This window comes from Boleophthalmus pectinirostris, unplaced genomic scaffold, assembly GCF_026225935.1.
Source record: "Boleophthalmus pectinirostris isolate CB_2022bp ecotype Guang Dong unplaced genomic scaffold, ASM2622593v1 HiC_scaffold_13, whole genome shotgun sequence".
NCBI lineage: Eukaryota > Metazoa > Chordata > Actinopteri > Gobiiformes > Gobiidae > Boleophthalmus > Boleophthalmus pectinirostris.
Window position 1 is genome coordinate 12,558,447 of NW_026571036.1, and position 12,887 is coordinate 12,571,333.

General features: G+C 37.3%; 1 protein-coding gene across 1 annotated transcript in view; it reads right to left on the bottom strand.

Annotated features, from left to right (window-relative positions):
* Window positions 1-8,331: 8,331 nt before the first annotated feature.
* Window positions 8,332-12,887, bottom strand: part of rngtt (RNA guanylyltransferase and 5'-phosphatase) — a 149,788-nt gene continuing 145,232 nt past the window's right edge. The window contains exon 16 of the mRNA XM_020939046.2: window positions 8,332-9,626. Coding sequence (XP_020794705.1) covers window positions 9,457-9,626 — 170 coding nt within the window. The 3' untranslated portion in view covers window positions 8,332-9,456. The remainder of the gene's footprint in view (window positions 9,627-12,887) is intronic.

The following is a 12,887-nucleotide window of genomic DNA, read 5'->3' on the forward strand; positions in this document are numbered from 1 at the left end:
TGACTTCTGCACAAACCTCAATGATTGGTCTCCCACCCAATTAACCTTAATGTGGGCGCACTCCAAGATGGACTCTCATGAGCTCGTGAACTCACAAATATGATGAGAATCCATCTTTCTAAGCAAGGTTAGGTCAGAGAATCCATCACTTTGTATGTGGGCAAACTCCAATTCTGAGTTTGGAAATAATTTATAAGATTTTATCATCGTAAAGAAAAGCAGAGAGAACATCCAGAGAACTCAACAAACTCTCCTGCAGACTCCAGGTTCTCAGCAGTAGACAGTGCGCCAGTAATTGTCTACCTCATTGGCAATGTAAGACTATAAAAGAACTGAACAAGCATGTTACTGACTACATAATACGCACTTTACAGCTTTGAAATCCATAATCCTTGGGCCTAGTATTGTTATATCCCTCTGACTTCACTTCACAAGGCTAATTCTTCCCCATTCCACTTGGATTAGCCTTTGGTCTCTGCACACAGACCTTCATAAACTATAACCAGCTTCTTCTGATTTCACATTACAGAGCTATTTGAACCTTATAGAAGAGAGAATTTCCCAAAGGCCACAGTGAAAGAGTATACGGCTGGATTGAATCGGCGCCTCAGGACACGATGCATCTTATCTACTTTACACATGTGTTATAGGATTATACTCAAATCTCTCAGTATTCGGCGTAGATCAATGGATTGACCTCCAGTAAGTAACAGTCCATGAAAGAAGAAAGATCTGGGACTGGGGATGTGCTGAAGAAATGTCAAGCTTTCTGTTTACAATGTACCAGGATCAAAGTATTATATGTTCTCTAAAGTGAACTATCAAAACGTCAATAAGTGAACAGACGCTACTGATAAATGTTAACGTTTGCAACAGGTTTGATTGACAGTCATCACAAAGCGCCTCGTGGAAATCAGCAATGTAAGCATGAAGAGTCTGTGCTGAAACGTAACAAAGTAAAAGTAAAAGTAGTACTGTACTTAACTATACATTTTAGGTATCTGTACTTTACTTACAGTACATTTGAATGTGGATATTTTTTACTTGTACTTGCCTTTAGTGGTGTAACAATATCCAAGTCTCACGATATGATATTGTCACAGTATGAACCTCACAGTACGATATTTATTGCGATATTGTGGGAAAGCTCATGATATGGTGGGCAGGCTCAAGGCTTAATGTGGATACTTTTTACTTGTACTTGCCTTTAGTGGTGTAACAATACCCAAATCTCTTGGTATGATATTTTCACGATATAAATCTCATGGTACGATATTTATTGCGATATTCTGTGGAGGCTAAACAGCTAAAACTATTAATATGCTACTTTTTCCTCTTAAAATGCCTTGACAAGACTTAAAAGTGCTTAGAAGTGTTATTTCTTCTTGTAGTCTGCACTGAAATGGAGCAAAGGATCATGGTCTATGTAGTTTCCTCTGTCTTTTTTTTTAGCTGTTGCTGCACCATAACTTTTAATTTAAGAGAAGAGGCTTGTAATTCGATATATTGTGATGGTCCATGATATTATTGTGAGAACTTTGATGATACGATGTCACGACATTTCGGTTATTGTTACATCCCTACTTACATTTGAGAGTAGGTATTTGTATGTTCTACTCCACTACATTTTTTGAACAAGACTGAAAAGTAATTAAGCATATTTTATTATTGTTTGAGACCTGCTGAAAAGGCGGAGGAGTTTATTTGTAGTTTGAGCAAACAAAAATATACTAATAAAAACAGCTTGGAAAATTTTTATTGTTTCTGCTGAACAAAATTCAACACAAATGTTTATCAAAAACACTGAAGTTGAAGCTTTATTAGATTTCAAAATCTGAGCTGAAAACTAACTTTTTCCTCTTTAAGTAAAATTTTAAACAGGTGCTTTTGTATTTTTTTTTTTCATATGATACTTTTACTTATATCTGTGCATTTTTTGCTCCGATATCTGTACTTTTTCTTAACAAAATTAAGCACTTCTTCCACCACAGGGAATGAGTGAGTACCTTCAATAACCTCACCGCTGATTGGCTGCACTCTGAATTCCAAATATGGAACTTGGCTCCAAATTAACCCCCAACTGCTGGCCTCTATTAGCTTCAGTTGACTGGAGCCGAACAGTATGACGTCCCTACGTTCACGTCTATATATAATCTGTGGCTCTGGAGGGAATTTTTTCAGCCTGTTAATGTAAAAAGTCCTTTCAACTGACGAGAATCATGCTATATTTTAACACAAGAGTTGCAAAATGGAATGGCTTTATTTACTAAGGCGACAATGCTCACATGACAATGCTCCTGGATTTTTTTTTTTTGCGGGTTAAAAAAAATTTGTGTCCACGTGTCGGATCAATAAATATTCACATCCACACGACAATGGAGCACTGAGTGAAAACGATGTAATACATATGCCACACCTTAAAACAGGATAGAGCCTCTGGACAACAATACTACAAAGAGCACATGTGCATAAAGACGAGGACGGGGTCGCAACATCATTGTTTTCCAAAAGCTGTGGTTTGCTTGTCCACATGACAACACAATGCCAGCGTTCTCAGATTTCTCCACTCTGAAACCCGTTTTCAAAAAACACAGTTTTCACCCACCCAAAATACCGGCTCCGTGTGGACGAAAGGCCAAAACGAATAAAAACTTCACCATTTCGACCAAAAAACATTGTTGTGTGGACACCACCTAAATAAAACTATAACATTTTGCAACTCTTGTGTTAAAATATTTCATCTCAGATTATTTGTGCTGACAGAGAAGATCTTGAGGTTTTTGTCCATCTTTGTTTCATGTGGATAACGCCTAAACATTACAGAGACACTAACCATACGTAAAGTAGGTCAAAATAAAAATTGTCTCAGTTTGAACACGACTTTGTGGTTTTGTCTGTGCACATTGTCTAAAACCCTAACTTTAAAGTTCATATATTACACAAAAGTGACTCTTGTGAGCTTTAAGATATGTTATAATGCTGTTACTTCTTCAAGAAATACACCTGGAGTTGTGTTTTGCTCTATCTTCACTAAAATCTAAATGATTGTAGTGAAGTTAAGCTTAAAAACACAGTGGAGCACTTCCTGTATTGCCATGACATCAAAAGCTGGAACAGTGTTTGCTGTTTGAGAGGAGAACTCAACGTAAATATGCAGGATTTATGAGTTAAATATGTGTGAATGAAGCAAAACACAGGTCCAGAAATGTTTTTGACGAGGAAACAATATTATAACATAGATCAGGGCCCTTTAAAATACTACTTTCAAAAATGAAAAGTTAGGAGCTTAATAAATGACTTCCTTTTCCACAGTGTGTCTAGTTTTTGTAGCAGTTGTTAAATGACACTGGGCCCGTTGTCATTACAGATAATTGCGGTGCGCTGGATAATTGGTCCTGATTACTTCCTGGCACCTCTGTACACACGGATGGTACTGCATTCTCATGGGAGACTACAGAGCGTGGTACTTTTTGACTTCACCGAATGCCATTGATAATAACAGGGCTAAGCTTTGGTCTGGTTCAGGGGTCTTCAAAGTTTAAATAGTAGTTTTATATTGAAGTGCACTTTCGCTGAGGTCATGGTAAATTGTAAAGCTTGACAATGTGTTGAAATGAAAAGGAAAGGAAAGTAGATAAAAAGTTAAATTAAACACCAATCTCAAACTACACAGACTTGAAGACGTCCAGTGAATATGTAATCTGAGGCATTGGATAAAATTCATACTTAAAATGGCCCGTATTACACTATTTTCTGATCTGTTATTATGTTTTTTCCTCATCACAAACATACCTGGAGTTGTGTTTTTTTCATTCACAGTTTGTTATTTCATTATTCTGTTTTAGTGTCAAAAAAAAAAAAAAAAAAAAAAAAAAAAACGGATTTCAACCTCTATTTCCAATATTTAATTTAAAGTTTATTTAAAATCTGTGTGACATGTGTTCATTCGTTTTTCAAAATAAAACCAAAAATATGAAAACAAAAAAACATCTGTCTTCATTATTTGTCTCCAAAACGAAAATGAAAAAACAAATAATTTGTTTTTTTCATTTTTCGATTTTGTATTTAAATGAATAATGGAAAAAACGGATAACGGATGTTTCCCGTTTACGTGACTTAAACTGCGATGCCGGACTGAACCAGGACTGAACCAGGACTGAACCAGGACTGAACCAGGACTAAAACAGGATTGAACCGGGTTTCAGTCCTGGTCTCAGTCTCAGTGTGGTCCCGGTCTCAGTCCCAGTCTGGTCCTGGTTTCCTAACCACCCGACAGTCTACGCGGGCGCACGTCCAGGCCAGTCCTGACACTCCTGTTTCAGTCCTGGTTTAGGACTGAGACCAGGACCGGACGAGGACTGATACCAGTTTAGTCCTGGTTTAGTCCTGTTTCAGTTCAGTTCAGCATCACAGTCTAAGTCTCATTTTAACACAAAATCGAAAAGTGAAAAAACTAATTGTTAACCGTTTTTTCACTTCCATTTTGGAGACAAATAATGGAGAAAATAGTTGTTTTTTTGTTTTCTTATTTTTGGTTTTATTTTCAAAAACGAATGAACGAATGATACACGGATTATTTCAAGTAACACCATTACTGCCTATTTTAATTTTGATATTTTATTCTCTGATTTATTTGCCCCAGAAGTTCTGCTGCTAGAATGACTTACTTGAAAAATCGTTGCAATTTTGTGGACAAATATGTTTCTTCTTTTATAGCGATGCGTTTACTTTCACGTCTTAGAAAGTCATTGATGAAGTCCATGACGAGAAACAGAAAGCAGCGATAAACTTCATTTGACACCATAGAAATCTAATATATATTTTTTTTATTTATAGAGACATGGTTGAGCAGCAGAACTTCAGGGGCAAATAAACCAGAGAGAATAAAATATCAAAATTAAAATAGTCACTGAGACTTTAAACTTTAAATTAAATTTTGGAAATAGAGGTTGAAATCTGTCTTCTTTTTGTTTGACACTAAAATGGAATAATGAAATAAACCATTTTCCCATTTTACTATATTTTGTTCTTAATTGAAATTCAAAAGAACGAATGGTACATGGACCGAAGTGCTCCACTGTGTTTTTAAACTCAATACACTTTCACTAGAATCATTTGGGTGATTTCAGCCCTCCTTCAGCCAATCCATACTAAAAATATGGCAAAACGTCTCTGTTATCTCAAAAACTACCGCTTCATGACATCACAAGGTGGAACAGAGCATTTTGAGCTTTGGAAATGTAGACAGCCCAATAATAAAGGGTTGAAACATGTGTGAATGGAACAAAACACAACTCCAGGTCTGTTTTTGATGAGGTTATAACAACGTAACCTGGTTTAAAGTTTACAAGAGTCAATTTTGCGTGGTATAGGGCCTTCAAGTGTCTGCCTCTGCTTGATTTCACATCCTGTCCTTTATACATCATTAAAGGTGCCCCATGTAACTTTTCTGGTGAAGGCTGATTGTCTCCAAGGAATTGTTATTGCTTTGCCTGGCATTAAACCCAGCCAAGCTCCAGCTCAGGGGTCTCATTTACAAAACCTAATGCGGAATCCTTACTAAAAGTGTATGTACAGCAAAACACCTCCTCCAATTTGCCTCAGCTCTGAAAACCCCGAGGCACAACGTTCAGAGCTTTGGGACCCGGCAGCTCATTTCCATGTCAAGTTTTCATAAATCACAAAATTAAAGGTCCTATATTATGCAACTTTGACGTTTGTGAGTGTTAAGCCATGTTATAATATTTTTATCTCCTCAAAAACACATGCAGAGTTGTGTTTTGTTTCATTCACATGTTTGAGTAATCCTTTATTAATGCTGTCATTTAGTGGTAGTTTTCAAGTTAACAGCTACTCTTTAACTTTAGTTTAGTAGAGATTGACAATTCCAGGGTTGAAATTATCCATATGATTCTAGTGAAGGTGTATGGAGATTAAAGAACAAAGTGTTTTCAGAAGAACTCTACTGAAATATGCAGGGTTGTGTGTAAAACATGTGTGAATGTAGCCTGAGTCATCAGCCAGTTTCACTTCGTAGAAATGGTTTGTCCTTGCATCTTTAGAATTTGTTTGCTCAACGGTAGACGGGTACTTTTTTTCATTTGACGAATCGCTGCTATTTGGTCATAACGTGTGTATTAAGCTTTCCCCAAATCCCGTAGGAAGAAGGACAAAAACGTCTTTCCCCTTGGTAAAATTCACCAAACATTCTCTTTGTTCCGGCTTTAAATCCTCGATCTCGGGAATCATTGCCAACACAGAATGTAAGGCTCTTCGCTGATTGGCTGGTGCCTGAAATCGCACTTCCGGGGTTTTTGCGAACCATTTGGTGTATTCTGATTCCTGACCTAGTTGAGCCGAGGCACTAGGTGATGCCAGCCTGACTAGTGTGAATGAACATAGATCAGAAAAGACTGTAATATGGGTCCTTTAATGTGGAGAGTGTCGTACGTCACTTTTTCGTACATGCACACACTTTATAAATGAGACCCCAGATAAAATGTGCAAACATAAAAGTGCACATTTAATGTAGATAACCCATTAGCGGGGTTCATTCCCACGTTTGATGCAGACTGTTCAATGCCATGTTTAGACAAGTACTCGACTGTTCTGAAAACTGAATTCATTCAAGTGTGTGATCTACTATGAAACCAAAACTGATATATATCGATTTAAAGTTGCACTATGTAACATTTCTGCTGGAGGGTCTGACGCCTGCTTGTCTCCATGGCGATATTACTGCTTTGCCTTGATTATTCCACAGTACGGAGCAAAAACAACAATTTAGTAATCACAATGGAGGCAAGGTAATGGTCAGATCTATGGAGAAGCAAGCCTGCACATAAGAAATCACATTTAGTAAGATATTTTTGAGCTATAAAACACCTCTAACATTAGCTAAAAAAAATAACTCCATGGGGACAAGCAAGTAGTCGACTCATCACCTTAGAAGTTACATACTGCCCTTTTAAGCTCTCAAAGACCCTAAAGCAAAATACATCATCTTTTTTTTTCTTCCATCTGAAATAAATTTGACACAGTGATAACCCCAGCCTTACCAGAAGACAGTGGAACTTTTAGCAGAGAATCCTTTAGTCCCGGACACCACAGATAAGGCTCTGCAGAACTGGGTTTGTTTGTTCAGCAAATCTCTCAGACTTATGCCCCAAAATAGAGGTGCTCTGACCCAGCTGTCCTGTCAACCCTGAGAAACAAAGATTTCACATAACTACAAGTCACTTTTTATTATTAAAGGTCTTATATAACACAAAATGTACTCTTGTCAGCTTTAAGTCATGTTATAATGCTGTTTCCTCTTCAAAAACAGACCTGGAGTTATGTTTTATTTTATTCATACAAGGTTGAGTAATCCGAGTATTATTCTGTCTACATCTCCAAATGCTCTCTTCCACCTTAATGCATCGGTGTTTTCAGTTTTATATAGCGCTTTTCTGGACAGAGCATAATTCATTCACTTCATACCCAGTGGTAATAAGCTTCTATTGTAGTCACAGCTGCTCTGGGGCACACTGACGGAAGCGTGGCTGCCAGTGGGCTCCTCTGACCACCACCATCACTCACACACTCAACTTTCATACTAGGCAATAAGAGTGTCGTGCCTTGTGACAGTTTTTGCGACTGGCTCCCCACTGTGGCACCTGATTTTCCCAGCGGTCTCCCATCCAAGTACTAACCAGGCCCGGCACTGCGGAGCTTCTGAGATGTGACGGGATCAGGCTTTGACAAACTGGTATGGCCCCTGACAAGTTAACCACCTTTTATCTTGTTTGTTGTTTATTGGAGAAAGGCTTTTCCAGACCTGAAATAATCCAGATCCAGCACATGGACTTTTTACATCAGGTAGAAGATTGCGCCACCTACAGGCTACAGGTTTTTATCCTGATGCCGTGAGACAGATCAATTCTGTCAGAAAGCCCAGACATTAATGTGCCTTTACAAAACAACACTGATTTGGAAGGCACTTTAGAAAATGAGGGCAGGTGGGGGCTGTGTTTTTTAAAGACGGTATTTGCCATACAATATTTTTACTATATATTCTTATTATTATCTATGCTGCTGTTGACCTGGACCTGAGTGCAGTATTTTGTTTCTGTGTATTTTTCTATACTGAAATGACAAATAAATTCTGATTCTGATGATTCCAGTGAAGGTGTATGGAGTTTAAAAACACATTGGAGCACTTCCTGTATCACCACATGGCATCACAAGTTGGAACAGAGTGTTTTCTGTTTGAGAGAAAAAAACTAAAAGTCTAAATATGCAGGATTTGCGTGTTAAATGTGTGAATGAAACAAAACACAACTCCAGATATGTTTTTTACAAGAAACTACATTGTAACAGATCAGAAAACAGACTAATACTTTAACATTTAACACTGACTCAAATATGAAAACAATTTTCTTGGCACAAAAAAATAATTGGCTGAACTTGAATTGCCAATCGTGGCCAGCAGACATCATTAAATTTTTGTTCATACAGTAATAAACTTAGTGCTGAAATCATAGATTGTAAAAAAGTAGCAGGCAGCAGATCCTCCACCAGAAAAGTTACGCAATGGACGTTTAAAAATGTATAACAGATTGATTTAGTTTAGAAGCAACACTGGTTAGAGATGGACACAAACAGCAGCTTGCACTTGATACACTGGTAAATCTGGAATCATTAGTCTGTACTACAAACCTATTAAAATTCACTTCATTTTTTAAAACGTCATCTGGAATCCACACGGAAATTACAGATTTTGCCCTTCAATTTTGTATTTTTTTTCTTAAATTCTTGCAAAAATAAAACCCATTGTTCATTCTCGACTACAGTACCATTTGTGAAATTCTGCATTCTTCACAATTATTGAGAAACGAAAATCTCTTGGCTCCGACCAGTATTCTAAATCACGCAGACAGTAGTGAGAGGCCTAGGGCTATTGATTTGAATTATCACACTGCCAAAAATACTCGCTATAGAAAAACTCCTCTGAAGAAGAAATAGAGGACACAGAAGGGACATGTCAGATTTTAGTTGTGATAAACAGCACTATAAAACCATTTCGACCTTCATAAACCGACCTGGGAGAGCAGATAAATCCTTACAAAAGGCTTTGGTCGAACTTTGAACTACTTTTAAAACATATTCTCGTTGAAGACATGAGCTTTCACCATTTACTCGATTTCATTACAAACCTTTAACAAAGCATAGATCCACATTATTACCTCGCAGATGAAATGTATTAGCTCTGACAATAAAAAAGTATAAATAGTAGAAGAAAAAAAAAAACAAAATGTCGCGTCGGTTTTTGGGATTTAATTAAAGCTACAAACAAGTAAAACGAATGACAAGTTGCAGTCTTTGTTGGCGGCGTCGCTAACATGCCAGCATCCAAACATCGTCCCGAAATGGAGGCGGGGGGGGTTTCACATCGGAGTGCGTGGACGTGTGTTATTATGGGATGGCTCTGTTGGGTCTTTTGGGTGGGGGAGGGGGCATGAGGGCGGCGTCGGGGTCGGAGGGGTGTCTCTTGTTCTGGGGGGGGCCGCTTTGGGCGCAACACCGGTCCAGGAACTCGAACAGGATCTCCTTGGTGACGGGCTCCTGGATGCTCTTGCACACGGCTGCGGAGAGAGGAGACAAGATTTAGAAAGTATAACAATGGTCACATTTAGATGAGAGCTTTAATTCCAAATAAAACTTTATTCTGTTTTAAAAAGACCATGTAAACACTTTATTCCTAATGACAATGATTACTGACCCACTTACTTCAGAATTAAGTTTAATTCCGAAGTAAGTGGGTGGTTTATCCAGATTTTCAAACTGAATTAATTTATTTCTTGATTGTGTAAACATTTATTCTTCTTAAAAATAATTCCAGTCATTCAGCGCATGCTTGTTGGGTTGCTTTTTTGATGCGATGACCCACTGCAAGACCAACTTGAGATCAACGTTTGCTTTGGGCCGTGAATTTACGAATCCTACCATGACCACGTCAGATTTCGCCGAACTCGCCTTCTGATCGGTCAAGCCTTGAAGATCAACCAATCAGAAGCAGAGTTTGGCGAACTTTGGCGTGGCCATAGTAGATTTTGTAAATTCGCAGCCCGGAGCTGACGTTGGTCTCGAGTCAAATAAATTTTTTTGATAAGTGTGCTGGAAGAACTACAAATAATGTAAAGAGTGAACCATCGGAACAACTGCGAAAAAGTTTGTATCATGTTTGTGTCCATGGCGTAACGACAATCCGAGATAACAAAAAAGCCGGTAACAGCTGAAGTGTGTGTTTTTTTTCCGATAGAGTAAATACATTTGTGCACCCCCTGTCCAATCATAACTCTCCTTGATAACCACACGTTGAGCGAAATTAAATAAAGGTGATTTAACATGTTTTCCATGTAAACGTCAATTCAGAATTATTATTTCCAAGTAATCTCGAAGTAGAATATTTTAATTGAGAACTATTTAATTCAGAACAATTAATTTGGAATTCAAAAACATCAGGTAAATGTGGCCAATATTTCAAGAAAAAAAAAAATCACTGGCAGCTTCACGGAGCACCACCTTATTACCTTTTCATGAGTTTCTAGTTTCTGTTTATACTGTAGGTACCATTTTCTACGACATTTCAGCATTCAAAAAGATATTAGGCTTGTAATTGTGAATTGCCACGGCAACATTGCTAATTTTTAATCACTCTAACAAACCCATGAATATATAGACAAAAGGCGGGAGTGTTTTGCTCAAATTATCAAAGGTGGTAGCAATGTAGTTTCAGTAGATCTTCAGGAATCTAACCTTAAAAACTCCCCACCAATACTATTGCAATGCATGTGGAGTGAAAAAAACGGTATTGTTGCCATGGGAATTAACTTATAATAAAATATATCCTCTGAATGGTGACATAAAAGTGCTCAAGATGACGCCGATGTTTCTTTCTTTTATGTGTAATGTAATTTAAGGCGGTGAGGAGTATGGGTCCAGGAAGAGCCATATCATTTCTTTTAAATTAATAAAAGAAGAATGGCCCTCATGTTCATTTCATAACACCACTGTATTTAATTTTGTTCTTATTTCACACGCACTTTAAATAAATGAAAACCAGCGTTGCGTTTTGTAACCTAAATGTCACAGATAAGCCTATGGAACCTGTGATGGAAAAACACTCGGGCTGCCATGACCTGGTTTCTCCTGGAGGTAAAGGTTGAGCATGTGCATCATATTATATAGGGTAAGTCTCATTAGCCTAATTAGAAGGATCATTTGTCAACCTCCTCATGATCACGTATGCAAAATATAGGCCCCATGTTAGATTGCAATATATCATAATGGTTCAGGAGTTTCAAACGTTCAAAAACTTTCGCTTTTCAACTCCTACACAACTGAGGAGTCTGATTTAATTTCAGATAAATGTAATGTTTAAAGAGATGGGAGATATCTTGTTTAGATAATTTGAGCTTTTTACATCGCTACAAAGTTGTTCCTTCATTAAAACATAGCCTAAATGGATTTGTCTTTAGTTCATTCACACATTTAAAGGTCTTATATTACGCAAAATCCAAAAAGCAAATGGTTTAAGCCATGTTATGATGCTGTTACTTCATCAAAAACAGAACAAACCTGAAGTTGTGTTTTGTTTCATTCACACATGTTCACAGTAATCCTTTATTATTAGTCTGTCTACATCTCCAAAACTGAAAATGTTCTGTTCCACCTTGTGATGTTATGAAGCGGTACTTTTCAGGTTAACAGCTACCCTTTTCTTTTAGTTAAGTAGAAATTGGCAATTCCAGAGCTCAAAGTAACCAAAATGATTCCAGTGAAAGTGTATGGAGTTTCAAAACACAGTGGGGTGCTTCCTGTATTACCAGATGACATCACAAGGTGGAACAGAGTGTTTTCTGTCTGAGAGAACTCCTGTGTGATTTTGTGTTAAACATGTGAATAAAACAAAACACAATTAGATATGTTCGAGGAAAAAAAATTATAACATAAATCAGAAAATAGCGTAATACAGGACCTTTTAGTAATATTTAATTCTTGCTGCTCTCTCATCTTCTTAAAGGTGCATTGTGTGGCTTTTTGGTTGCAGGACTGCCTCTTGTCATTGCTCTGCCTGGAATGTTCCACAGTATGACATTAAACAACTCTACCTTACATTTATTCATTATTACAGGTGGTTTTATAGCTCAAAAATATCTAGAAAAACAGGAATTTTCACTGTGCGGGGTCGCCTCTCCACAGATCTGACCTGTAACTTGGTCTAGTTTGGTCTCCATTAGGGGTGTGCAAAAATATCAAAATATTGATATGTCGTATTGTTTAATATGGTGATACAGTATCGATATCGTAAGCTACTGTATCGATATCACCAAGAGTATTTTTAGGTATATTTTACTAAATTATTTTGTTACAGCGCTACAATTTTGTTGCTTGTTTAGAGGAAGGAAACTCATGCAAACTTTATGCAACAAATTTGACATTTTCACTGTTTTGATGATTAAAATGTTTGTGTTTCATATTCACTTTGCACAAGAAGTGGTTTAAGAAAGGCTTTTAGTATCACAGCCATGATTTAGCCTTTATTTTTGATTGAACCGTATCGAATCAGTTTGAAATATATCGTATCGAATCAAAAGTATCAAGTATCAATCACTGTATCAAAGTATGTATTGTATTGGCAACTTCTTAATGATACCCAGCCCTAGTGGAGATAGAAATGTTTAATGCCATACTGTGAAACATTCAAGGCAAAGCGAGAACATCTTCATGGAGAAAACCTTTTGACGGACCCTCCACCAAAAACCACACAATGCACCTTTAATTTTTGATTCAACTGACCTAAAATGGCGGCAGTTCGTTTTTTCTACTGAACTGCCATATGA